This window comes from Prosopis cineraria, unplaced genomic scaffold, assembly GCF_029017545.1.
Source record: "Prosopis cineraria cultivar Desert tree isolate PC_DT_omini unplaced genomic scaffold, ASM2901754v1 PC1, whole genome shotgun sequence".
In the NCBI taxonomy this organism is placed as follows: domain Eukaryota; kingdom Viridiplantae; phylum Streptophyta; class Magnoliopsida; order Fabales; family Fabaceae; genus Prosopis; species Prosopis cineraria.
The window spans coordinates 51,666,191-51,690,990 of NW_026555332.1; the positions used below are offsets into that span (position 1 = coordinate 51,666,191).

The 24,800-nt window shown below is 35.9% G+C and overlaps 3 protein-coding genes across 9 annotated transcripts; 1 reads left to right on the forward strand and 2 right to left on the reverse strand.

Moving 5' to 3' along the window:
- Positions 1-1,629: 1,629 nt before the first annotated feature.
- LOC129313059 (transcription elongation factor SPT6 homolog) lies at positions 1,630-10,533 on the forward strand. 2 transcript variants are annotated; one of them, XM_054955894.1, is made up of 17 exons: positions 1,630-1,806; positions 1,905-1,985; positions 2,416-2,542; positions 2,658-2,730; positions 2,853-3,006; positions 3,079-3,214; positions 3,306-3,552; positions 3,639-3,827; positions 3,926-4,045; positions 4,170-4,556; positions 4,633-4,740; positions 4,817-5,596; positions 6,589-6,730; positions 6,810-7,984; positions 8,259-8,468; positions 8,573-9,062; positions 9,535-10,533. In XM_054955894.1, exons 1-17 carry the CDS (start codon positions 1,776-1,778, stop codon positions 9,933-9,935), a joined length of 4,851 nt encoding a protein of 1,616 aa, XP_054811869.1. In that variant the 5' UTR covers positions 1,630-1,775; the 3' UTR covers positions 9,936-10,533. The 2 variants fall into 2 exon arrangements, with proteins under 2 accessions (XP_054811869.1, XP_054811877.1); XM_054955902.1 differs by having other exon boundaries at positions 2,419-2,542.
- Positions 10,534-11,529: 996 nt separating this feature from the next.
- On the reverse strand, positions 11,530-14,116 carry LOC129313076 (probable E3 ubiquitin-protein ligase RHC1A). 3 transcript variants are annotated; one of them, XM_054955926.1, is made up of 2 exons: positions 13,970-14,116; positions 11,530-12,770 (listed from the first exon to the last, which is right to left on the reverse strand). In XM_054955926.1, exon 2 carries the CDS (start codon positions 12,710-12,712, stop codon positions 11,780-11,782), a length of 933 nt encoding a protein of 310 aa, XP_054811901.1. In that variant the 5' UTR covers positions 12,713-12,770; positions 13,970-14,116; the 3' UTR covers positions 11,530-11,779. The 3 variants fall into 3 exon arrangements, with proteins under 3 accessions (XP_054811901.1, XP_054811920.1, XP_054811910.1); XM_054955945.1 differs by having other exon boundaries at positions 11,530-12,988; positions 13,970-14,103; XM_054955935.1 differs by lacking the exon at positions 13,970-14,116 and adding an exon at positions 12,838-13,963.
- A 559-nt stretch (positions 14,117-14,675) lies between these two features.
- LOC129317708 (uncharacterized) lies at positions 14,676-22,542 on the reverse strand. 4 transcript variants are annotated; one of them, XM_054962071.1, is made up of 15 exons: positions 22,392-22,495; positions 22,131-22,314; positions 20,933-21,572; positions 20,816-20,850; positions 20,634-20,712; positions 20,447-20,522; positions 19,643-19,723; positions 19,392-19,522; positions 19,209-19,259; positions 18,710-18,871; positions 16,687-16,906; positions 16,254-16,371; positions 15,878-16,003; positions 15,706-15,757; positions 14,676-15,176 (listed from the first exon to the last, which is right to left on the reverse strand). In XM_054962071.1, exons 3-15 carry the CDS (start codon positions 21,476-21,478, stop codon positions 15,024-15,026), a joined length of 1,830 nt encoding a protein of 609 aa, XP_054818046.1. In that variant the 5' UTR covers positions 21,479-21,572; positions 22,131-22,314; positions 22,392-22,495; the 3' UTR covers positions 14,676-15,023. The 4 variants fall into 4 exon arrangements, with proteins under 4 accessions (XP_054818046.1, XP_054818069.1, XP_054818053.1 ...); XM_054962094.1 differs by having other exon boundaries at positions 16,254-16,361; positions 18,710-18,875; positions 22,392-22,488; XM_054962078.1 differs by lacking the exon at positions 22,131-22,314 and having other exon boundaries at positions 22,392-22,542.
- Between the last annotated feature and the right edge of the window lie 2,258 nt (positions 22,543-24,800).

Sequence of the window (24,800 nt, forward strand, 5' to 3'; positions counted from 1 at the left end):
GTTTGAAAATTGTCCCGAACCTTGAATTCTTAAAATTTGTAAAATAAACCTTAAACTTTTCAATTCATATTAAAATAAACTCTGACCGTTAACTTTTTTAATGCCGTTATTGTCTTAACAGGTACTGTAATAGTCAATGTTAAATTTATAAAAAAATAAACCTTAAATAGTATTGACGTGGACAGTAATGATGTTAAAAAGTTAACGATCAAGATTTATTTTGCTATAAATTTAAAATTTTAGGGTTTATTTTGCATATTTTAAGAGTTTAATATTCATGACAATTTTTGAGTAATAGTTTAGGGTTCTATTTGCTCATTAACCCAAGACAAATAGCACTATGTTTATATTAAAAATATAACACATTTTATTTTTAAAACAGGATATAAGAGCAAATTACACTTGAACTTTAGGTATAATAGTACCATAGATCCTAAATTCATTTATCTCAAAAATTTAAAAATAAAAAATTCCCACTTAAAGTTAAGTGTTTTTAAAAATAATTTAAAATTATTTTGTTAAATTAAAAATTTTAAAAAAAATAAGTATAAATTATATTGATTAATCTACTCTCTCGTTACAAAATAGAAGACAGTTTTTGAAGAATTTTATATTAAAAAATATAAGATATTTTTAATCTTTTAATGTGTAGTTATTGTCTTTTTTTTTTAAAGTGCCCTTATTGATGAATGACTTTATATTTATTGTAAGCTATTTAATAGGGGTAAATATGAAATGATAGGGTTAGTTTGAAAGTAGGTAACTACTTTATTAAGGATAAAATTTAATTAAAAATACCTTACATTTTTAACGAAAAGAGTATCTCTTAACATATTAAATTAATGTTCCAGTAAGTTTTTTTACATACATGTTTGCAACATTATTTTAATAAACTTATATATTTAAATTTTTTAAACTCATAAATAAATAAGTTTTATAGCTATTAATTAAAAAATTGAATAAAAATAAAAAATAATATTTGTTTAAATATTTTTAGGGTAACATGAGTAATTTTTATACCCCTCCGTTCAAAAATATAAAATATTTTTTAAGAAGTTGGATACTAAAAAAGTAAAGCATTTTTAGTTTTTTAAGGTTTAATAATTACCTTTTTTTTCAAAAGTATCCCTAATAATAATAATTTTATATTTATTGTAGGATGTTTAATAGGAATAAATATGAAAAGATAGAATTAATTTGAAAGTTGATAACTACTTTATTTGGAGGTAAGATTCGATTAAAAATGCTTTACATTTTTAAAAGGAGGGAGTAACATTTATATTTTTAAAAAAATTATTTTAATTTAACATATATAATTTAACCATCAACTAATAAATAAATAAATAAAATTTAAAAATAGAAAAAATGTTTGTATTTGCATATATTAATTTTGAAAGAAGTTTATATAGATTTAAAAAATAAAAAAGAAGACCTACAATTAAAATAAAATAAAGAAGAACAAATATTTTACTTTAAATTATAAATATTTCATAATCATTTTTAATTATATATATATATATATATTATTAAAACATTTCCGTGCATTGTACGGCATTAAATTTAGTTATTATGATTATTATGATATGATGCGATTGTTTTAATTAAATTTACCCACTGAAAGTCCTTATTTTCCTTTTCTCGTCTCTCTCCCTCTTTTGTTCTTGAATCTCTCCTCACTGCCCCTTTTCCCTTCCCGCACTTCAGTTCTGTGGGTCGATTTCGCAGTTTTCCCCTTCCCGTTTTTGAGAGCTTAGTTCTTGCTTCCATCCCCGTCCATGGCAAAAGGCGTGGTCTCAGACGAAGAAGGTTAGAAATTTCCTAATTTCTCTTTGCATTTCGTTGAGGCGGTCCTTTTGTTTTCTGTGATTTTGACGCCTGTGTTTTTGGCTTTTCGATGTGTGCAGACGAGGTCGAACTTGAAGAGGCGGAGCGGGAGCCGGTTGACGGAGATGGGATGGAGGAGGACGAGGACGAGGACGAAGAAGGTATGTACAACGTTTTGAAGTGTTCTATGGTGATTATGATTATGGTTATCACATTTTCCCTCCCAAATAGTTGGCGGTTTGGTGCGAGGGTTTCAGCTTGAATATAGGGTTTCTGCTAATTTGGTTCGCATGATCTTTCTACTCAATTTTCGTATTTTAGAATCTACGCATTATTGGAATGATGCCTTTTGAGCTTAGGATGCTCTAGCCTAGCTTTATGCTTCTATCCTTGGTGTTTAAGACTTTGATTTATCTTTCTCTGTATATTTTTTTTTTGTTTCTTTTTATATAGTAGTTCTGTTATAATTTAACTATTCAGACAATTTTGACGTCGTAAAGTGTTTTTAACCGAGGAATTATTCATTTGTAGACTTCATCTGGTGCACGTTATGTGAATTGTAAGTTCTATTTTTTTCCGTTTCACATGCAGAAGGTCAGGATGAATATGAGAATGATGGATTTATAGTTGACGACGTTGAGGAAGAGGAGGAACAAGATGAAGAAGAGAGGGCAGAAAGCGATGATGAGCGGCAGAAGAAGAAAAAGAGGAAGAAAAAGTGAAAATTCTATCCTTTTTATTGTTTTTCTCTATGCCTTTGGCAATTAAGTTTTGCTGTGTCAACGGTAAGACAAGTTATTTTTAATCTGATAGGTTTATTCCTGTTATTTCAGGGAGGAGTATGTTCTTGATGAAGATGATTACGAGCTTCTAGAGGACAATAATATCAATATTCACCGTAGAAAGGTTGTGAATTGTTGACCTTTTGAATTAATTTTATAATTTTCTGCTGGCCTTACCTGCTGGATGATGCAGTTCTGTGGTTATGCGCAATGTTCATATTTGTATTAACAAGACTAGTGAAACAGGAGAGCAAAAAGTTTAAGCGGCTGAAAAAGGGCCAGAGGGACTCTGAGGAGGAGCCTTCGGGATTATCTGATGAGGAGGAATTTGTTGGAAGTGGTAAAGGTGGGCGAACTGCTGAGGAGAAGCTTAAACTCAGTCTATTTGGTGATGATGAAGGTATGCCCCAGATGCGCTTAGGTTTGTGGTATTGGTTTTTCATTGACATATCATGGATGTGATGAAATACAGGAGCGCCACTTGAAGATATTGCCGAAGAGGAGGAACAAGGAGAAGAGGAGGAGGATGCTGACATTGGTGAAGAAGATGAAATGGCGGACTTCATTGTGGATGAGGAAGAAGTTGATGAACATGGGGCTCCTATGAGGTATTTTCAACGAGAATTTTACTCATTTGTTACTACTATAGTTGGATTATTAGATAATTCACATAGAAATCTATTACTGCCTGTTCTGTAGGCGAAAGAAGCTGAAGAGAAAGAAAGCTAGGCAGGCTCCAGGAGTATCTTCGTCAGCATTGCAAGAAGCTCAGGAATTATTTGGTGATGTTGATGAGTTGCTACAGTCACGTAAGCAAAGTCTGGAACTACGTGAATACAGAGAGACTAGACTTGAAGATGAATTTGAGCCTGTTGTCCTTTCTGAGAAATATATGACAGAGAAGGATGATCAAATTAGGGAGCTCGATATTCCAGAAAGAATGCAGGTCTTCTGTGATCCGTATAAAGTTTGTTTTCTTCTGTTTTGTTGGATCACCTAGGTATCTTAATGGAAAAAATGATTTTCCTGTAGATATCAGAGGAGAGTACTGGTGCACCTCCACTAGATGCAAGTAGTATAGCAGAGGAGAGTCATTGGATACTTGAGCAACTTAAAAAGGGAATGGTACCTTGGATTCACAAGAAAGATGTTGGCAATTTACAGATTGACACTCATGACATTGTCAGATTTTTGGAACTGCACCATGTACAGAAATTAGACGTGAGTATCTTCTTATTCATACAAAACACATTTTTTATTCTAATTTTATTAGGTTCTGTCGATGTTGTTTCTAATCTGAAATATTGAATCTTGTCTAGATTCCTTTTATTGCTATGTATCGGAAAGAGGAGTGCTTAAGCCTATTGAAAAATCCTCAGCAACCTGATGATGAGAATTGGGATAAAACGGAAAAGTCTCCAACTTTAAAATGGCACAAGGTATGTGTAATTTGTTTTATTTTGGGGCCAAACAAAGTGTGTACTTGTGATAATTGTTATCGATGTTTTTGTTACTAGTAGCAAATTTAATTCTCTACAAATGGCTTCCTTGTGCATGGCTTAGGTACTTTGGGCAATTCAAGACTTGGACCAGAAGTGGTTGCTTCTTCAGAAACGAAAAAGTGCCCTCCAAGCCTACTATAATAAACGATTTGAAGAAGAGTCCCGTCGTGTTTATGATGAAACAAGACTTGGATTGAACCAGCAATTGTTTGAGTCAGTTATGAGATCGTTGAAGGCTGCAGAAACAGAGAGAGAGGTTGATGATGTTGACTCAAAATTCAACTTGCATTTCCCTCCAGGGGAAGCTGGTGTTGACGAAGGGCAATATAAAAGACCTAAAAGGAAATCAGCGTATAGTTCTTTCAGTAAGGCAGGGCTTTGGGAGGTTGCAAGCAAGTTTGGGCGTAGTGCTGAGCAACTTGGAATGATTTTATCACTTGAAACAATGGTAAGCATGCTTAGATTAGCCAATTTTTTTTTTTTGTATTGCCTACAAATAATGGTCTTGTATCCTTTGTTAACAGATTAACGAGTTGGAGAATCCTAAGGAAACACCTGAGGAGATGGCTTCAAATTTCACATGTGCTATGTGTGATACACCTCAAGAAGTGCTTAAATGTGCTAGGCACATGGTATGATCTATGCCTATCTTGTTTCCTAAACATTTGGAAGGTAGTTTTTGTTGATGCTATGCCTATCTTATTCCAGGCAGCCGTTGAGATTAGTTGTGAGCCTAGCATTAGGAAACATGTCCGTGCCAACTTTATTGACCATGCCGTGGTGTCAACTTGTCCCACTGCTGATGGAAATGTAACTATAGATTCTTTCCATCAGTTTGCTGGGATAAAGTGGTTGCGGGAGAAACCATTATCTAAATTTGAGGATGCACAATGGCTCCTTATATGGAAGGGGGAGGAGGAGAAACTCCTTCAAGTTACTATCAAGCTGCCTGAAGAGTATCTTGATAAGTTGACAAATGAATTCAATGATTATTACATCAGCGACAGTGTTAGTAGATCTGCCCAACTGTGGAATGAACAGAGGAAGTTGATACTGCATGATGCAATTTTTCGGTTTCTCTTACCATCAATGGAAAAAGAGGCAAGAGCTTATTTAACGAGCAAAGCAAAGAATTGGTTACTTATGGAGTATGGGAAGGCATTGTGGAATAAGGTTTCTCTGGGACCATATCAACGGAAGGATAATGATCTTAGTGCTGATGATGAAGCTGCCCCTAGGGTTATGGCTTGCTGTTGGGGTCCTGGAAAGCCTCAGACAACTTTTGTTATGTTAGATTCATCAGGGGAAGTGCTAGATGTTCTTTATACTAGGTCCCTTACTTTACGGTCTCAAAATGCAAATGACCAGCAACGGAAGAAGAATGACCAGGAGCGTGTTTTGAAGTTCATGACAGACCACCAACCGCATGTCGTTGTTCTAGGAGCAGTGAATTTGTCCTGTACTCGTTTGAAGGATGATATATATGAGGTTAGTATCTTGATTTTTGATGTTCCTTGTTATTATATTAGTATTTGCTTCATCAATTAGCTAATTTGGTTAATCTGTGGATGCTTTCTCTTGCTGAAAGGCTTTCTTATATTGCAATAACCCTGGAAAAATGTGCTACACTTCTGGTATATTTATATTTTTAATGCACATATTTGTTCTGCATGCATGATTTGGGATATCTATTGCTCTTAGAGTCAGTGATTAGTATCAAAGTTTTATATGGACACAAAGACTTTAATGTTTCGGTTCTGATTAAGCTTCATCGGGTTTTAAGATGCTTAGGAATATCCTTTTTGAGCTTTTAGCCATCTGCGATGATGCAGTCCTTAGTTGTTTCCAAGGAAGCTAATTAGTTATACAAATTACTCTCTAAGTGGTGGTGGGTAGTTCCTTGATAATGAATGCAGGCACAGGTCACTAGTCAATAGTCATTCACCTTGATTCTGATCTAAAGCTGCATCAAATTTTATGGCTCCCATACATCAAATTACAAGGTGCTCTGGTGATACTTTTTTGTGCAGTGAACTTTTGAGAGGGCGTGTCCTTACTATGCTGCTTACTTCTAAGTCGTCTTAGTCTTTTATCATTTCTTAGGAAACACATTAAGTACCTTGTACCTTGCATTTTGTTATCCTTTGAACAAATATACTTTTCTCTACCCTTTGAATTTGAATAGGCAGACTTTTCGTTTCAGCCCACCTCCATTTTTTTCTTCACTCCTTTTCATCTCCAAAATACTGTACCATAGAATAAATTCCTGCCAGAGGTTGTATCAGTGGTGGAAATATTAAGCTTTTAAGGCACAATAGCTGTTTAGCTTCTTGGGCAAGCTCCTTTATGCTTAGGATATTTGATAGTTACATTTGGGTTATAAGTCGTTTGTGTCGTGTTTCCATTATAACTTTTACTATTTTACTCACATCGATCTAAGTTCTTACATAAAATTGGCTAATCTGCTCCACTTTTATTAGATAATTTTTAAAATGGTGGAGGAAAATCCTAGAGATGTTGGTCATGAGATGGATGGCCTCAGCATTGTGTATGGGGATGAATCTCTTCCACATTTGTATGAAAATTCTCGAATTTCCTCAGAACAACTTCCCTCACAGCAAGGTAAATATTGTTGCAGGTATGCTTTTCCTGTCCCACTTGGGTTCTTGTAATTAATCCCTTTGTTCTCTCGCCTGGGCAGGTATAGTGAGACGTGCTGTAGCACTTGGAAGGTATCTGCAGAATCCCTTGGCAATGGTTGCAACGTTATGTGGACCTAGAAAAGAAATTTTATCATGGAAACTGAGTTCCTTGGAGAGCTTTCTCAACCCTGATGAGAAATTTGGGATGGTTGAGCAGATTATGGTAGATGTGACTAATCAGGTGGGCTTAGATGTTAATTTAGCCATAAGCCATGAATGGTTATTCGCTCCTTTACAGTTTATTTCTGGGCTTGGTCCGAGAAAGGCTGCCTCCTTACAGAGGTCCCTGGTAAGAGCTGGAGCAATTTTTACCCGGAAGGACTTTGTGACAGAACATAAACTGGGTAAAAAGGTTTTTGTCAATGCTGTAGGTTTCTTGCGTGTTCGGAGGAGTGGATTGGCTGCTAGCAGCAGCCAATTTATTGATTTGCTCGATGATACAAGAATTCATCCAGAATCATATTCTCTTGCACAAGAGTTGGCTAAAGATGTGTATGAGGCGGATGGAACAGGTGATGTGAATGATGATGATGATGCGCTAGAGATGGCTATAGAGCATGTGAGAGATCGGCCTAGTTATTTGAAAAATCTTGATGTTGAGGAATATGCTGTGGGGAAGAAGCGACAGAATAAAAAACAAACTTTCTATGACATAAAAAGAGAATTGATTCAGGGATTTCAGGATTGGCGTAAACAATATGAAGAACCAAATCAGGATGAGGAGTTTTATATGATATCAGGTGAAACTGAGGAGACCCTTGCTGAAGGGAAAATTGTCCAAGCTACAATTCGCAGAGTGCAAGCCCAAAAGGCCATATGTGCGCTTGAATCTGGGTTAACTGGAATTCTCATGAAGGAAGATTACACAGATGACTGGAGGGATTTAGTTGAGTTATCTGACAGGCTACATGAGGGTGACATTCTCACTTGCAAAATCAAATCAATACAGAAGAATAGGTATCAGGTTTTCCTTGTTTGTAGGGAGAGTGAAATGAGAAGTAATCGTTTACAGAGTAACCGTAATATTGACCCCTATTATTATGAAGACCAGAGCTCTCAACAGAGTGAAAAAGACAAAGCTCGGAAAGAGAGAGAGCTTGCAAAGAAACATTTCAAGCCTAGGATGATAGTTCATCCACGTTTTCAGAACATAACTGCAGATGAAGCAATGGAGGTTTGTTGCTAAGTGGTTTTAATTGTGATAATCTTGTGTTCTATCAATTTCCATCGACAAGTGTTTGCATGTTTAAATTTGTGTTTAGGTATCATAGATTCATATAAAGTAATTACGGTTCTGTAGATGGTGTGGCAGACTGGCTTCCTTGACTTTCAATAAAACAACAGCTGAGCAATCAAATCATAAATATAGTAATATAAGTTGCCCATTGCAATCTCCTGTGGGTATTTCATTATGGTATTTGCTTAGCTTGTACATCTTTTATATGCAGTTTTTGTCTGACAAAGATTTTGGAGAAAGTATAATCCGGCCTAGCTCACGTGGACCTTCATTTCTTACTTTGACTCTTAAAATCTATGATGGAGTTTATGCTCACAAGGATATAATTGAAGGTGGAAAGGAACACAGGGACATCACAAGCTTACTTCGAATTGGGAAGACACTCAAAATTGGAGAGGACACTTTTGAGGATTTAGATGAGGTTAGTCAACACCCCTGCCTTTAAATGCATTGATTGCTTTTCTTTTCTTTGTCTTTTTCAGTAGCTTATTGCTTAGTTACGTTTTCTTATCCCTTGTTGCTTAGGTAATGGATCGCTATGTTGATCCCTTGGTAGTTCACTTAAAGGCTATGCTAAACTATCGCAAGTTCAAGAAGGGTACAAAGGCAGAAGTTGATGAACTTCTGAGGATGGAGAGAGCAGAGAATCCTATGCGGATAGCCTATAGTTTTGGCATTTCACATGACCATCCAGGCACGTTCATATTGACTTATATAAGAAGTATGAATCCCCACCATGAGTACATTGGGCTTTATCCAAAAGGATTCAAATTCCGGAAAAGGATGTTTGAGGACATTGATCGGCTTGTGGCCTATTTCCAGAGGCACATTGATGATCCCCAGCATGATGTGGCGCCTTCCATTAGATCTGTTGCTGCTATGGTGCCAATGCGAAGCCCGGCCACTGGTGGATCCTCGGGGGCATCAGTGGGCAGTGTGTGGGGTTCTAGTGAAGGTGGTTGGAGAAGTCATGCGGGTGATAGGGATCGATCTTCGACACCTGGCTCCAGGACAGGTTTATTACACATCATGGACTGATTTGTGCTTTTGTTCATTAACCATCCAATGCTTTAGGCTTGTGTTTAGATTTAGATTGGATAAAATTGATTTATATGATTGATTTTGAATATAAATGATTATCTTTTGTAATATAGTATAAAACTGATTAATAAGATTGACTGAGTATAATTGAAAAATCAAATAAGCCTGTAGTTTTGTGAAAATATATCTAAACACATGATTTTGGCTTTTAAAATTGATTTTTAATGCAATACAAACATTTACTTGTGCGCGCAGTGCTGTTCAAAATTTGAACTAGGACCATGAGTAATTTTGTGTTAATTAAAGCACCTTTTGTCTTTTCCATTTTCTTCTTTGATCTGTGTACCAAATGACTGCTTTTCCAGCTGGGCCTTCTCTTCTCTCTCCCTAATCATGCATTCAGATTTTTACAAGGTCAGAAGCTCTAATAGTTGTGTTGTGTTCAGGGCGAACTGACTACAGAAACAGCGGGAATCGGGATGATCACCCCAGTGGTCTGCCACACCCATACAGTGGTGGACGTGGACGTGGACGTGGTCGAGGCTCATATAACAGCCGAGGAAACAACTCCAATAATGAAAGGCAGGATTCTAGCTTTAATGCAGCTAGATGGGGTTCTGTCACAAAGGATGGAGATGATGGTTTAAGCAATTTTCCTGGAGCCAAGGTTCAAAATTCCCCAGGAAGGGAAGCCTTTCCTGGTGGTTGGGGGTCTGGTGGAGCCAGTGGTTGGGGTGGTGGTGACAGTGCAAGTGATGCAGAGCGTGGAAGCTCTGGCTGGGGAGGCGGTCTCAAGAAATCTGATAATGGCTGGTCTGGAAATGCTGGTGGTGGCACTGGCTGGTGAATCAGAGGTCTGAAGTCCGGCTACCCTGCCCTAGTTTATGCAATCCCCTTCTTCTGCGTACTTTTTCTTGGTGTTGTCAGTAGCTAGGTTATTCCAGTGGTTCAAATAGATGTACCTTGACACCAGTGTACGCATTTGCTGGGATTGATGACAAATGGGCGGTTTTTCATTTCTTCTCCAACTTTCGTGGATGGTATAATATTTTAATACAGCCATTGGAGCAGGAATGTGGTGGGGTGTGGGTAAAAGTTTTGGCTCAAGTACTCTTGATGTAACAAGAAAAGTATTTTATTACTTTACGGGAACATGGATTCTGAGGCTGATGTTACTGGATTGAACATAGTACAGCAACACGATTTTGCTATTAGTTTTTTAATCAATAGAATTGTAACAATTTAGGGTGGTAGGGAATGACTTCATGTGATCTTGAGATGTAATGAGGGGATTCGTTTTAAGGTGGGATGACAAACATTTGTAGCTGACCCAGCTCAGGGAATGCAAACATTCTAGGCATGTGGAATTTTCCATTTTCTTTTGCTGCCTGTTTTGGCCGTGCCAAGCATGCGAAATAAATTAAATAAATGGTCTTTTATTATAATTAGATCTCAGTCTCTCAGAGATAGACATGGTTTACGCTTATTAATTGAGGCGTATAATCAGGTGTTGACAGGTGCTTGATTTCATAGCTTCACCATCTGTGAACTGGTAGGAAAAGAATCGAAATGTAATCTTTTTTAGCCTTTTTTTTAATTTAAAAAATAAAGTCGTAGTGCATGAAATTTTAGACTTGCACCAATTAGATCAATAATAATTGGTTCTCTTGTTAAATGTGCGAAAGTCACAAGAGCGTATGCTCTAGTCTCACCAATAATATAGATATTTTGTTAGCGAATTCGAATGGTTAAAGTTTTTGGGCCATGACCTAATTCTTCCAAACCTTTTCTTTTCACCCATTTCCCCCACCAATTAGATTTTGATGTAAATGATATATATTTCATATATAATTTCTGTAATTTTAATATTTATTTAGCATTAAGGATTATTTTTATTTTTCAATTATACACGAAAAATTTATAAATGCCTTAAATTCAATTATAAATTAATTTTATTCCCCAACTTTAAATATTCTTTTTTTTATCACCTTATTATTTTCTCATCATATTGTTAATAACTCCCACATTATATTTTTTTTAATAATTTTTATTATAAAATATTTGAGTTGAGAGGCAACATTAAAAATGACCCTTTAACCTGATAAAAATATTTAAAAAATAGTGAATCCTATTGATAGTTAATGTACGTTGAGTGTTTTTAATGTAAAGATGATCACGAAGAGAATTTTTAAAGTTGAGACACATAATTAACTTATAATTAAATTTAAGAACATTTATAACCTTTCATATACATTTCAAATATAAAAATAACCCTTAATTCATTTATTTATTTAGAAAGATACAAGACAAACATGTAACTTCCTTAGTGTCAGCTTAAGGATTATTGTGATAAAAAATACAATTGTTATTTTTGATATTATCCATCGACAGATAAATCGAGTCCATTAAGAACCTATGGATGGAAGTATTAGGCGCGAAAATTTGAAACAAATGATCACTTAAATGGAATCTTTCGACAATGAATCATTTATAGAAAAGCGCAGATTTATACAAGATCTTCACGCCTGGTTTAGAACACACATTTTTTCACAACTCACCTTAAAAACAGGAGAACCCACACTGGCTGACTAAAGTCTCATCATTTGATGCATTTAGAAGAACCACTTATTACTCCACATATGCAATTTCAATGATAAGGAGGGAGAGAAGCAAATCCCATACACAGCGCACTTACTCAAATGGCCAGCCGGAATAGCCGGTGTGGTGGCTATTCTCAGGGATAGGCTGTGTTGGTGAGCTACTTCCCCCTGCTCCATTGTTGCTAGAATTGGATGAACGAAAAGGCCAAAAATAGGAGAATGGGTTCCGCCTTCCCTGGTTCTCCCTACCACTTGCCCTTTCATTGCCATTGTTACTGCCAGAACTGCCTCTAGTTCTACCATTGGAGCCACGGTTGCCGCTCAATCCTTGTGGTGGCAACTCCTGGCGACAAACAGGGCAGGAGTTATGCTGTACCAACCAGGGAACAATACAATCAGAGTGATATATATGTTTGCATGGCATTTGCCTTGCTTCTGACCCCAGCTCAAATTTATCTTGGCATACTGGACAATGTGAGTCTGAACGAAGAAGCTTATGTGTGATTCTAATAGTAGGCATTGCATCTATTGAGGACCTGGAAGCTGGAGGAGGACCTCGCCTGTCATTAGCTGAAAGCTGTCCGAACAGTTCTTCCAGTCCAGGACCAATAAAATAATCGCCTGTATTGCCTTGCATTAGACCAATTCCAGGAGTCCCATTGAAAAGAGCTTCGAAACCACCATGTCCAGACAATCTGACAGGAATCTGGCCACCAAAGAGCAGCAAAGGAGCATACCCTGGTCCATGTTCAGGAATTGAATCTGATCCAACTACGATGTCATGCCTATGGCTTCTATTTACTGGTCGATGCCTCATAAAAGCAGAGAAGGCTTCCATAATTCTGAACCTCCGGTCACGCTCTTCAACATTGTCTAGTCCAAAGAATTCCAGTGGGTTGATGACCATATCATGAAGTTCTTGAATAAATCCCTCATTACAATTAGGGCAAACCACATCTCGCCCCCGCAGCTGAACTGGCCTCCTGCAACTATAACACCAATGAGTGTTTCTGCTATTTGACATAGTCTTGTTTGCTCTCCCTTGCAGTCCCCAGACACTAATTTTAAAGTCTCCCAGCACCCTGCAAAGATACAATTTTAGGGTGTAATGAAATATCACGGAGGAAATATCCTCAGACGGAAAGATACCTTCTTTACATAATTCCAATGCAGGTCTTGTAAGAACATCAGTACCCCATATCAATCATCACAGATCACAATATGTCAGTCATTAGATGGTAAGAAGCAAAGCCAAGGCGATAGTATACTGATACTCTTGCCGAACTACAAGGACCTGTCTCTGGAGAAAATAATTAGAAACAAGCATGGCTTCACTAGAAGAGATGCAAGAATAGAAGTCACCCTCATAAATGCAAGCTCTAGCAGATTTTCCCTATGCAAATTATTTTCCCCTCATCTTGGTTACTAATTTAAGTTAATGCTTTGATTTTAGTTTTTTTTTTCCCCAGTACTTGATGGGTCTAAAAGCAATGATTACACGATTTGCATGCAAAGCACTGTTCTCCGATTCCTTAAATTTTTTAAAGTCTAGGAACTTCTAGGCAGCAATGGGATCGAGCATGAGCAAAGGAAGAGGTGATCCACTTTAAGAGCTTACGATAATTTAAAGAGAGGGGAAATCTTTTAACGACCTTAGCCTGAACGTAACGAACCATCAGACTCCGAACACGTATAAAAACATCGTTTCCTGGAAGCTTCCACAATTTATCCCGCTAAAACAAAATGACATATGGCTACCTAAAAAGAGAACTTCAAACAGTTTTACAACATTACAGAGATAAGGTGAAGTGTAGTACAACCTCAACCGATAATTATTTAAAAAGGCAAAAAAAAAAAAAAAAGCCAGGTAGAAGCATTCTAGATTCTCGTCTGGATAGAACTCCAGCACCAAACCAAAATTCCAACAGACCAGAAAAATGCCATTTTACCAGTCATCCATGAACACTTTTAGAGAGTTGATTCGACCAATCTAGTTCGGCAACTATACCCACAACATAGAAAACCACTGGATAACACTCAGTTAAATCGCCAAGGCAACCGCAGACAACGGAAAACTTCTCAAAAGTCAGGATTAAGGGCTTCTGAATATTTACCAACAAAGTCTCAGCACACAATCAGGGAAAAGCAAAAATGCCACCCTTGAATTAACCACAAAAGGAAAAGCAATAGACAATAAACAGACTCGATTTGAGTATCAAATTAAGCTAAGCTTCGAAATCGAAATGACTGAAGAGAATAAAGTGAGACCAAGAAGAGTTACCTTTGGGAGATCAAGCTTGAGCGAGAAGGAGGAGGAGAACTAGGGAAACCCTGATGAAAAATCGGGGATTTACGTTCCTGTATATTATTTTTAGCCTTATTTAATTAAGATTCGGAAAACAATGTACGCGACCCTTTCGCCAGTCTGCCGTCACCTCGTTATTATTCTAATAATTTATGTTCATTTCATTTTAACAATGTATTATGTTGATTCATGATACGAAATAAAATTATCTATTTATATTTATATTGACTAAAAGATTGTTGATACGTCTACTATTATTTATTTAACATAATAAATGTTATATATATACACATAATCAATATAAAAATACTATTTTTTTCCATATCTAAAAACAAATAAGAACTTTATCTTGTAATAAAGAAAAATATTGTTTCTCAAAACGTGTATGTAATTTAATAACAGAAGATAAAAAATGCATAATTTCAATATTTTTTGATAATATGCAGTTAGTTTTACCATTTCCACCAGCCAAAAAAAAAAAAAATGCTAGTAGGGAAAATGGGTTCTTCTGCATACGATCACACGCTCGTAAAAAGCCTCCATTATCGTTCAGTAAAATGAATTTGACCTCATAGGTATGACTGAATCTTTTCCCCCTAATTTTCATTGTTTAATTTAATTGAATTCTTTGTTCATTAAGGCAAGAAAGAAAGAATAATTATTTAAAGAGAAAAAAGAAATATTCTTTCTGAAATTATATTCGTCAATCATTATTCATTAAAATAAAAGGAGAGTAGAAATAATTCTCACAGTCAAATTACATTATAATTCTACTTCAATTTAGTTTTATTCTCATGCCAAAAAAAAAAACAGAGAGAGAGAGAGGGAGAGAGAGAGAGAGAGAGAAACTGAGGTTCTCACTAGTAATTACAGCTACTTTTACATTGACATAACTGAGACCCAACCGGAGCAGGGAACTGAAGACAGATTTTGTCAGAGTTGAGTGATGTCAATGTGCTCAAACATTGCCGAGCGCCCGAGCGCATAGCCTGAGGTGACGTCCACAGCAAGGGTGGTTTACGTCATGGTCTCAGTCAGCGTCACCGAGGCCGTCGCTCCCATCACCTCTCTTCGATATGGGTGCATAATTTGAGTTCGGTTTCTTCTTCTGGGAAGCAATTTCGGCATTCTTACGTAAAACTGCTCCAGGTGATGGATATGGTCGTTGTTGAAAGAGAGGACCCTGACATAGACCCACAAACACAACTTGTTAAAAAATAATAATAATAATAATCCTGAGCCTTGAGGAGAGGTCAACAGTAAGATCCAAAATATCAACTTTCAAGTGTGAGAGGCGTGCTTCAGTGTGCTCTAGTCTACATCACCCACCCAATCAACCAGGATTCAGCAATGAGATCCTCAACCCCATTTTCTCCATTTAATTTCGAAACAAGATTTTCTTAGCTCCTGCTTTGCATATTATGCCTCAACACGCTACCTATAGGGCGTTCATATGAAGGGCATAATGCAGTAACATAATGATTGACCATATTTTCAAACAAAATTGAGAAAATCACATACAAGTCCCTCGTAAGGAAATTAATTATCATAAGATCTATTAACAAAGTTGTTAATGAACCTTGTGGTAATTAATTTCCTCATGTAGGACTTCAACGTAATTCTCCCAATAAATTTCCATAATTACTTGACACACTCTTAATCACCCGTCTCATATTTGTGCCATTTTCCAAAAAGGAAAGCAATGTGCATACCGTTGCTGTTGTGTCAGCTGCTCGTGGCTGCACACCTTTCAGGCCCACAACCCTGGAATAAATCATCCTTTAAACTTTAGTCGATCATATTAACCACTTGACCATTAGAATTGTCAACAAAGTTTAAAGTCTTCAGCAATTCAGTATCAAAGATTTTTAGTGTTGAACATACCATCCACCACGAGGAGCATCTGAATAAGAGCTGGGGTCCATGGGATCCAATTCATCATCCTCTGCATGAGCGCGTTTCTTGCCGCCTCTTCTGCTTCCTTTATCAAAAGGAGGTTTCCAACTGGACCTGTACAGCACTCTATATATTTTAGGCAAATTTAAACTCGATTTCATTGAGTTCAGCAGATAATACAAAAGCTATGCCTACAAAATTTTTAAGAACAACCAGATAACACTTTTCCCCCTTTCCTTTTCAACGGGGGATTCTTACAAGCTAGTAAAATTGCATGTGCCAAGGATAGCAGCAATAAAAAATATCAATGCAAAATAGAGTCAATAAACAGCATTCTACTTCTTCATCTGAAAGGATAGCATACCTTGGTCTGCCATCCTTGCCGTCAGAACTTTTAGAGCGAGGCGTTGTATTGCCTTGTTTAGCATTTGAACTGGAGGACAGATACTCACATTGTGGAAGATTCAGTACTCTGCAAGGCGCTATATGAGAATTAGATTTAGAGTGTAGATGGACAAAAAATTGGGTCTATCAACTGAATGACCAAGCTTTTTAACTGGTTAATTGCCTTTAACTTGTTTAAAAACAACTCCAAGATTTTTTTTCTCTGGGGTTTAAAAAACACCTATAATCATTAACCAATTATAAATTCACAGTACTTTTCAATACTAGCAGTATAGCATTCTTTAATTCTTCTACATGCAACAAGCAATGTGCGCTCTAAATAATTTTTCACAAACCAACCACTTTAGTTCATGCAGCAACAATGTGATCCATATAGAGGCATTACACACTACCTTGTACAGTGATTGCAGTAACCCCAAGCCTGCACCAGGCCCACTCCCCAACCACCACATCCCGTGCACCTTGGTAATTTGGAAGAGTGGTCATCCCCGCCAAGATTATCTCCATATTTTGAGCTTGACAAGTTAGAGGGATTAGTGACGATTTCCTGAGCTGAATTAGGACGCTCCCATTGTGATACATGAGTTTCTGTATTGTAGTAATACCTATGGCCTTTTACATAAAACAAAGAGTTAAATAAGATATTTATAAAATGGCTTACATGTTAACATGTTAATCACTGACCTAACCAACAGCCACTTCAAAGATTATTGTTCATTGTGATTAGAAATTCTTTGTTTAAGTAGGAAAAGCCTATTGTTTACTTGGTGGCAGAAATCGAAGATGGATAGCAAAGGAGCAAAGTCTATGCGAAGTTTATTGGCATGTGGAAGGAAGCAAATAGTTGCTGAGCGTTAGAACACACAAGGCATTGAAATATTGAATTTGGTTTCGGTCTTCTTGTTGTTTTAAATGACAACTTGTGTTATGCTGTAAAAAATTTTTGCTGGCAAGAGAAATAGATAAATCGTATTTATATTAACACCTTACTTTGAGTCTTCAGATTTGACCAGTCCTAAGGCGTTCGTAAAGGTTGATATATTGGACTTATAAAAAATTATTACCTTCCCCAAAAGCCCTATTTCCAAAAAGCTACATGGGGACAAGTCCTCACTCCTTAACAATATAAATCCTTCCTTTAATTTTTCATTTACTCATCAACCTTATAGTTACCATGAGTTTTACAGGTCACAAGATTAGCGATACTCATTTTAAGACTGCCCAGCTTCCTGGTGCTAATGAAGAAGGCTATTTTGGTGAAACATGAGTTTGTCCAGCAAATATGAATCAGCCTTCACTTATCAATTTTAAAAGGTTTTGGAGTAGGAAGGAGTCTATAGCCAAAATCAGAATGACACATTTCCAGGTATCATTCCTCATTTTCATTTCGTTGTTTTCATAACATTAAATAGAAGTCAATTTCAGAGGGTTCGATTGCCAAATATGAAGCACTTTAAGAGCTTATTCTACACTGATTAGTTCTTTTCTTAAGTAAGCATCAATTAGATCTTTGTTTCAATGTGTTTCTTTTAAAGGGCTCCTTATCATCTGTCTCGGCAATTTTCTCCTACCAGGCTACCACTCATCAAAAGCCACTTTTTTGGACCCCACCTTGCTAATAAAACAAAAAAAGGAAAATTAACACTAAATTTCCACTCCATCAGTAGAAATTTTCTTGAGGTACAATTAAATATATAAAATACATGTTGGAACATGGTTGCAGTGGCAACTACAACAGCAATACTGGACTTGCAGACTACAGGATAAAATTCATTTCTCAAGCATGAAAATAGCAACAAAGATCATGAAAAAATAAAATAAAATAAACATTTTTTGCTAGCTTAATCTTGCAATTGAACCTGGTGTGCATGCGCATAATTATATATAAGCAGAAGCGTAAAGGACAAGTTGGTTATGAGAAGCATGTGTATCTTTGATAGCAAGGAGGGGACCTTGAGTGGGTGAATGGAGCCAATTCTGTCAGGAGGAAAGCTTAGTGCGTATTTGGCTCAACATTGGAATTCACCAAAACTATGATTTTTGTGGTTCCCAATGTGAAATCAAACATGCTCTTCAAAAAACTGAAGGAGGAATGGGCAGAGGTGATGGAAAATAAATGAAATGGATATCAGAGAGAGATGATATCTGGAAGCACAAGCTTTTTTTTTTTTTTTTTTGCATACTATGCCGTTTCAGGTTTAATATTTTCAGGAAATTGCTTCCGTGTTATCTGTTCTGTAAGAGCCAATCTACTGAGGTTGCACCTTTCCTTGTGTTTTCTCAGCTATCACACTAAAATACATGTGCTTTTTTGAGTTTTCTGGCTGCGTTATATCATTTTGCAAACACAAAATAATGAAAATCATATTAAGACAAAAGTAATAACACTACGCTGTACGTTTGTTCACATTGAACCTGATGTTTCATCCAACGCTTCCACCCAATTTTCTGGAAGAGGTACAAATGATGATGATGATGATTGCACACATAAGGATGTTTCACCAGGTCTTTCCCATTGACACGTCCCTGTAGTTTCATTGTAATAGTACAATGCACCAGTTGCATGATCTTTTGCCTCTACCTTCACAGAAAGGTAGAATTTAATATAAGCTACTAATAAAATGAGAAATTTGAAAAGAATAAATGAGTCCCAGGATATCTGTTCATCTCTCTTGCTTTTCATGGTGGATAACAGAAATTCACAAACCTTTAAACCTATTGACAAATTGCCCAATTTTTTCACAATTAATCTTAAATATAATTGCATTTGCACTAAGTATTAAATATGCAGCATATACAATACCCAGATGGTAAACCTGAACTTTTCTTTGAGCAAAGTTCTCATACTTCCAAGGTACTATAACAACTAGAGAATTTTACATTGAAAGATAAAGTATGTGACAGTGATACATACCCATCCTGGAGGCAGTATTCCATTTTCTGAGGGTTTAGCTGAAGTATCTTTCTGAATTTAAATACAGTCAGTCAGTAAAACAGTTGAAAAGGACTGATAGAAAATAATATATTGTAAAGAACTTAGGAAGAAGATAAGCATAGTTGAGGCAGAAAAGAAAGATAAACCAATGAGTTTCCTTACAGGCTCTTCAGAATGCATATTATCTTTAAGAATACCCCTGGCTCTCAACTTCTGCTTCAGGTACTCTGGCAACTCTTTAGTTGCAGGTTTCTGTTCTGAACCTTTATCAGGTTGGTTTGCCACATCATTACCTACTCATAAGTTTCAGAAGTAACTAAATGTCAAGCTATACTTACAAGCATGCTCACTGGACTGCAATAAAGGTGGTGCCGCTTAAGTCAAGTATATCTGGAAATTGAAACAAAGTTTACCTCCACTAGCACCAAGCCTAGGAGATTCATAATAGGCACCACCACCAGGTACGCCATACCCATTTCCTATTTCTGTGTTATCTGATATAGAAATCAGGGCATATAATCAGTCGACCCATCGTTGTACCAAAAGAATGAAAAGATAGAGAAATATTACCAAAGAAAGTAAGTGAATCCACTACGATATATAACCATAGACAAAAGAACCAATACATACATAAATAAGGATTAATCCTATTCCTTAAGATATCTAATTAAACTCAGGGCCATTTTAGCAGCAAAATCCATGCAACTGTCAACTAGCACCCATAGAAACATTTACTTTCTTATATGCAACTAATATTGTTCATATAAATATTTCTGATCTATTAGCATCTCTGATTCTTGCAAAAACTGATAATGCTTCTTTGGTTGTTGTGCACCAAGCATTATTTTGTTGGCCAGTTTCAAAGAAAGCAAAATAAGAATGCGATATAATAAAGTTCCAAGGTCTCCCTAGGGTTAGCATTAGACTTTTGAAACACCTCCCAAAAGGCCATGAGACATAAATCAAAGGGAGGCCTTCTGCACAATGACATCCCAATATAAGAAGGCCCTGAAATCTAATAATGCTCAACAATCCTACAAACGTCACTAATCGCTATCCTGACACACAAGACTACAAAAAACACAGTTATCCAAAATTCTGCCCTGCTTGTTTGCCACCAATACAAGGACCAAACCACATATGTCAAGGTGAGGAAAACTATGAAAAAAGGAACAACACTGCTCAGTAAATAATTTCAAGCTTCCAATATTACCAACCTTCTGAGCATGTAGGTTTCCCACGTTTAACAGCCATTTCAGCCCTATGGTTTGTGGCCATCTTCAATAGATGTTCCTGTTTTTTCATTAAAAATAGGATAAAAGAAAAGAGGGGAAGATGGTAAGTTCATTGTAGAAATAAAGACTGAAGCCAATTAGTTGATTAACATGCATGTTAAATCTGCACCTTCAAAGCATTGGGATCACGACGTCCTGAGAATATGTCTAACTTATCCTGGGGCGGTGAGCCACCACTTTTTGCCTCTCTGGAATGGCACAACACATGCATGGAATCTTGCAATCCTTAATTGGTCAAATCACAACTCAAAATTAAGATAGCATTCAGCCAAACAGCAAATGAGCGTATACCTTTTACTTCTTATGATATTTTGGGTGGCAATTTCCTATCAATGAAAACAAATCCAAGACAAATCAGACTGATTAAATGAAAAGATGAATAAAAATCTACATACAAAAGATACAGACTTGTTCACGTAAGATAGCATCCTGTGTAGCGATATCAATGTCATAAGCATTGTTTAATTGTCCTCCAGAGCTTTTGCAGGATACATTAGAAATATCTGCTGCAGCCTTGTCTACTTTCAATGGAAGACTGGCGTTAGACTCTTGGATCACTGATGCAGTAGCGTTCTCAATGTTTTGATATTCTCCATCTGTGTTATTTGAGGCTAGAGGTAACCTTTCGGCACTATTAACAGCACCAGACTGAGAAAAGTTCTCTTGTTGGAAGTTATAACGGACATTATTATCCAATAAATGAGGAGCACTGTGAGAAGATTGATGTTGAGGCGTAGTGTGAGTATAGACACTCTGAGAGATAGGAGGGAAGGTAAAATTAGAAGGGGGAGGGAAAAACTGAGCGCTTCCAGAATAGTACGAAGGATACTGAGTTGCAGCCTCGCTGGGCTGTTGATGGCCTGGTAATGGTTGTGGCAAAGGAGCAGCATTTGATGAATAGTTAGGCCATGAATGAACACCCGGAGGGGGTGGCTGATCTCGGAAATTTTCCATATCTTGACAAGTCCTCTGCGCAAACTTCAGAATGTAGTGACACGTGAACGTTGTAACATTTAAATAGGTGTGAATATTTTAAATCATGCTCCACCTGAACAAAGAAATGATATCTATAAATAATATTATCAGATAGTTCAAAACTAAAACAGGATTAATAAAAGAAAATGCAGTCAGGCGATGATGAAATTGTAAAGATGCGTTAAAAATTGTTTTGAAAAAGAGATATCGGAGTTTGTGAATATATGCATTCTTGGTATCGTTGTTTCCGAATTCAAATTTAAATTCTGGGATCTGGCTCTCTGCTCCAGATATTATGTTGTTCTTAACCTGGGGACTGGGTTATTGGTAGTGGAGAGTAAAAAACAAACAGCACATTAAGCCGTCGATCATTCAGAGATGCATTGCTCATTGTCAATGCTTTCAAACACATTCTTAGAGGCTAAAAAACCGATTTTTTCTTTTTTAATCTTCTTATAAGTTTGTTACTTAGTAATCAGCTTAACTAACATCAATGCACAAAAACAGCCTTCCTGGGCACTACCTATATCTATACTTTTGCCCCACAATCTCGTAGTCCCTGCAGAATAGTTATTATTGCGCAATATTACGAAAGTTCAGTTTATGAGTGAAGGTCAGGAAAAAAATTTACCAGTATGAGAAAGAAATCAAAGGGGAAGATTGTAAACCGTTAGAATCGTTCCCCACTTCCCCATAAACTCGATGAAAAATACCACAAAAGAAACACAGGCTATGAGAGACTGTATATGGAAGAACTAAAATCGCCGCAGCTTACTCGTCCCGAGCAGAGGATTCTCAGCAGCTTCAGGCTTCAGCTATCGTTCAGAGAGATTGCATATGAAACATAAAATACTAGGAAAATTCAGAGACATGGAGATATCGAGGGGCTTACTTGGAATGGAGTAGATGATTCCGTCTACGGCGGAGGTCGGCGAACGGAGCCTGCGTCTGTCTGAGGTGGCATCATCACTAGTGGGCTTTATACGTTTGGCCCTTCCTTTCATCTTGTGGAGAAACACAATTTGGGCTTTTTTTATCTCCCTTCTGTACGCCTTCCGGGAACAATAGTTCCACGATTTTCTTTTTTTTTTTAATACCATGGTTCCACGATTTTTTAACAAACCCTGGCGATAATTTTTCCCTCTTTCTTTTACCCGACGGTTTCGCAAGGCTTTCGGGCCTTCTCTTTTATATACATATTAAAAAATAAAAATTTGCCAACCTTTTTTATATATAAATAATTATAGGAATCATCGATATATATAATAAATTTATTATTGCAAACAATAATATTCTCGGGTCGCGAATAATGCGATTCGTTTATCAAACCATGTGATGCATAGAAAAATATGTGTAGCTTTTATTTGAATTGTGCTTATCATATCACGTTACTATAAAAAGGCATATTTATAATGATAATAGATATAGGGATGATAAAATTTTTAATCTTTCAAATCTGTCTCAATTGTCTATTTGCTTAGTTCAGTTTAATTTTTATTTTGAGCATTTATATTTTCCTAAATTATTATGTAAGTCCTTTAAATTTTAAAACACAAACTGACTCATACAATAATTTAATATGTAAAGTATATTAATAATTTGACATACATATGTAGTTAAATAAGGACAAATTAACCTTTAAATGAGTTTAATTTTTATCAATAAAATCTCTTATAATATGTTTTGTTCTCTTTTTTTATAAATTTCAAAGTCTCTTTTTTCTACCTAATTAACTATGCTCATTTTGTTAATCCACATGGCTATCACCAATATAGGCAAACTTTAACAATATAACATTTTTTTAAATAATAATAACTAAATTGATAATTAGAGTAAACTTAATGAATTAAATGGATAGAAATTGAACTTGTTTGATCAAATTAATAACTACAGCAAATTTAAAGAACTAAAAATTGCATTATATCCTAACCAGTTGAGCTTGTCTTGAATGGTTGATATATACACCTAGAAATTCTACTGGTTTTAGTATCGGAGAATGACGGTTAAGTCCCAAAAACAAATTAATCACAATTTGGTTTTCAACAAATTTCTTAAAAAAAATAAATTATAAATATTTAATTCAGACAGCTATAAATTTAAAAGTTTTAATTATAAACACGATATTTAAATTTTAAATATAATAATAATTTTCAATTCAAATTCATGTTTACAGATATCTGAATAAATATTTATAACTTATTTTATAAAAAAATTTATTGAAAACTTAATAGTCATTAATTAATTTATTTATTTATTTTAGATTCTGTTATCATTCTTCCCTTTAATATTGGTATAGAGTACTGCGTAAACTGTAGATAATAAATATAATTGAAATATGTAGCAAGCTAGCTTGTTATGTTTTGGAATATGGAGTAAAAATTTTTGTTTAGTGACTCCAAGTAATCTTTGTGTGAATCTTTTGATAATACATTGCATTTTCCTGTAGAAATTTAAGGCTCAAGCACAGAACCTTTGCAAAACTTATGTATAAATAAAAAATTATTTTATTTTTTTAAAAACATAGACCGTTTTGGTTGGGACTTGGGAGAGGAGAAGAGTGACAAATATCAAAGACATTAGCCAGGGCTCGCCTATATGGATGGGGAGAGGGAAGTACAAAGAAATGGAGGCAAGGGCAAAATGACGAATCCACTGTACGGTCACTGTTAAGGCTGGAGGTTTTTCTTTTCTTTCTCTCTTTCTTCTTTTTATTTTTTTCCCCTTTTTTTTTTGTGTTGTTGTCTCAAGTGCTGAATGTTATTTTGTCAAAAGAGCGAAAGACAGCAACACAAGCAAAAGCCAGATGGAGAGTGCAGAGCACAAAAGAAACAAAGGACGGAACGGTAAAGCAAAACAGCAACAAGAATGAAAAAACGGATCAGCCAACGCCGATGCGGATGAACTCGGTTCAACTGAAGAGGACTTCACGCTCAAGGCATCATCAGTTAGGACTTAGAAGGAGTTATAAGGAAAATGATGCTATTTCCACCCATTATATCTCTACTTCACTTTCTTAAATACAAGAGACACGGGCGAACGCAGGACCTTGAGCGGGCATAGTCATATAAAATGCTAAAACAAAATAATACTAATAATAATTTAATATATATAAAATAAATATCTAGTTTTGCAAAATAATATTAGAAAATAAAAATTAAATATTTTTTAATAAAACAATCTAAATTTAAATATAATGTATTGAAAATTTAAAATCTATTGAATTGAAGTGCAATATAAAAGATATGAATTTCTTTAAACTCAAATATATTATAGTTCGAAATTTTTTTGAAATAATGGGGGC

Coding starts and splice junctions, on each gene's coding strand:
- LOC129313076 (XM_054955926.1), bottom strand. CDS start 12,712: ATGTCAAATAGCAGAAACACTCATTGGTGTTATAGTTGCAGGAGGCCA.
- LOC129313059 (XM_054955894.1), top strand. CDS start 1,776: ATGGCAAAAGGCGTGGTCTCAGACGAAGAAG. Junction 1,807..1,904: donor CGTGGTCTCAGACGAAGAAG/GTTAGAAATTTC, acceptor CGATGTGTGCAG/ACGAGGTCGAACTTGAAGAG. Junction 2,731..2,852: donor TCAATATTCACCGTAGAAAG/GTTGTGAATTGT, acceptor CTAGTGAAACAG/GAGAGCAAAAAGTTTAAGCG.
- LOC129317708 (XM_054962078.1), bottom strand. CDS start 21,478: ATGGAAAATTTCCGAGATCAGCCACCCCCTCCGGGTGTTCATTCATGG. Junction 19,724..20,446: donor GAAACCTACATGCTCAGAAG/GTTGGTAATATT, acceptor TTTCTATATCAG/ATAACACAGAAATAGGAAAT. Junction 18,872..19,208: donor GAATACTGCCTCCAGGATGG/GTATGTATCACT, acceptor CTGTGAAGGTAG/AGGCAAAAGATCATGCAACT.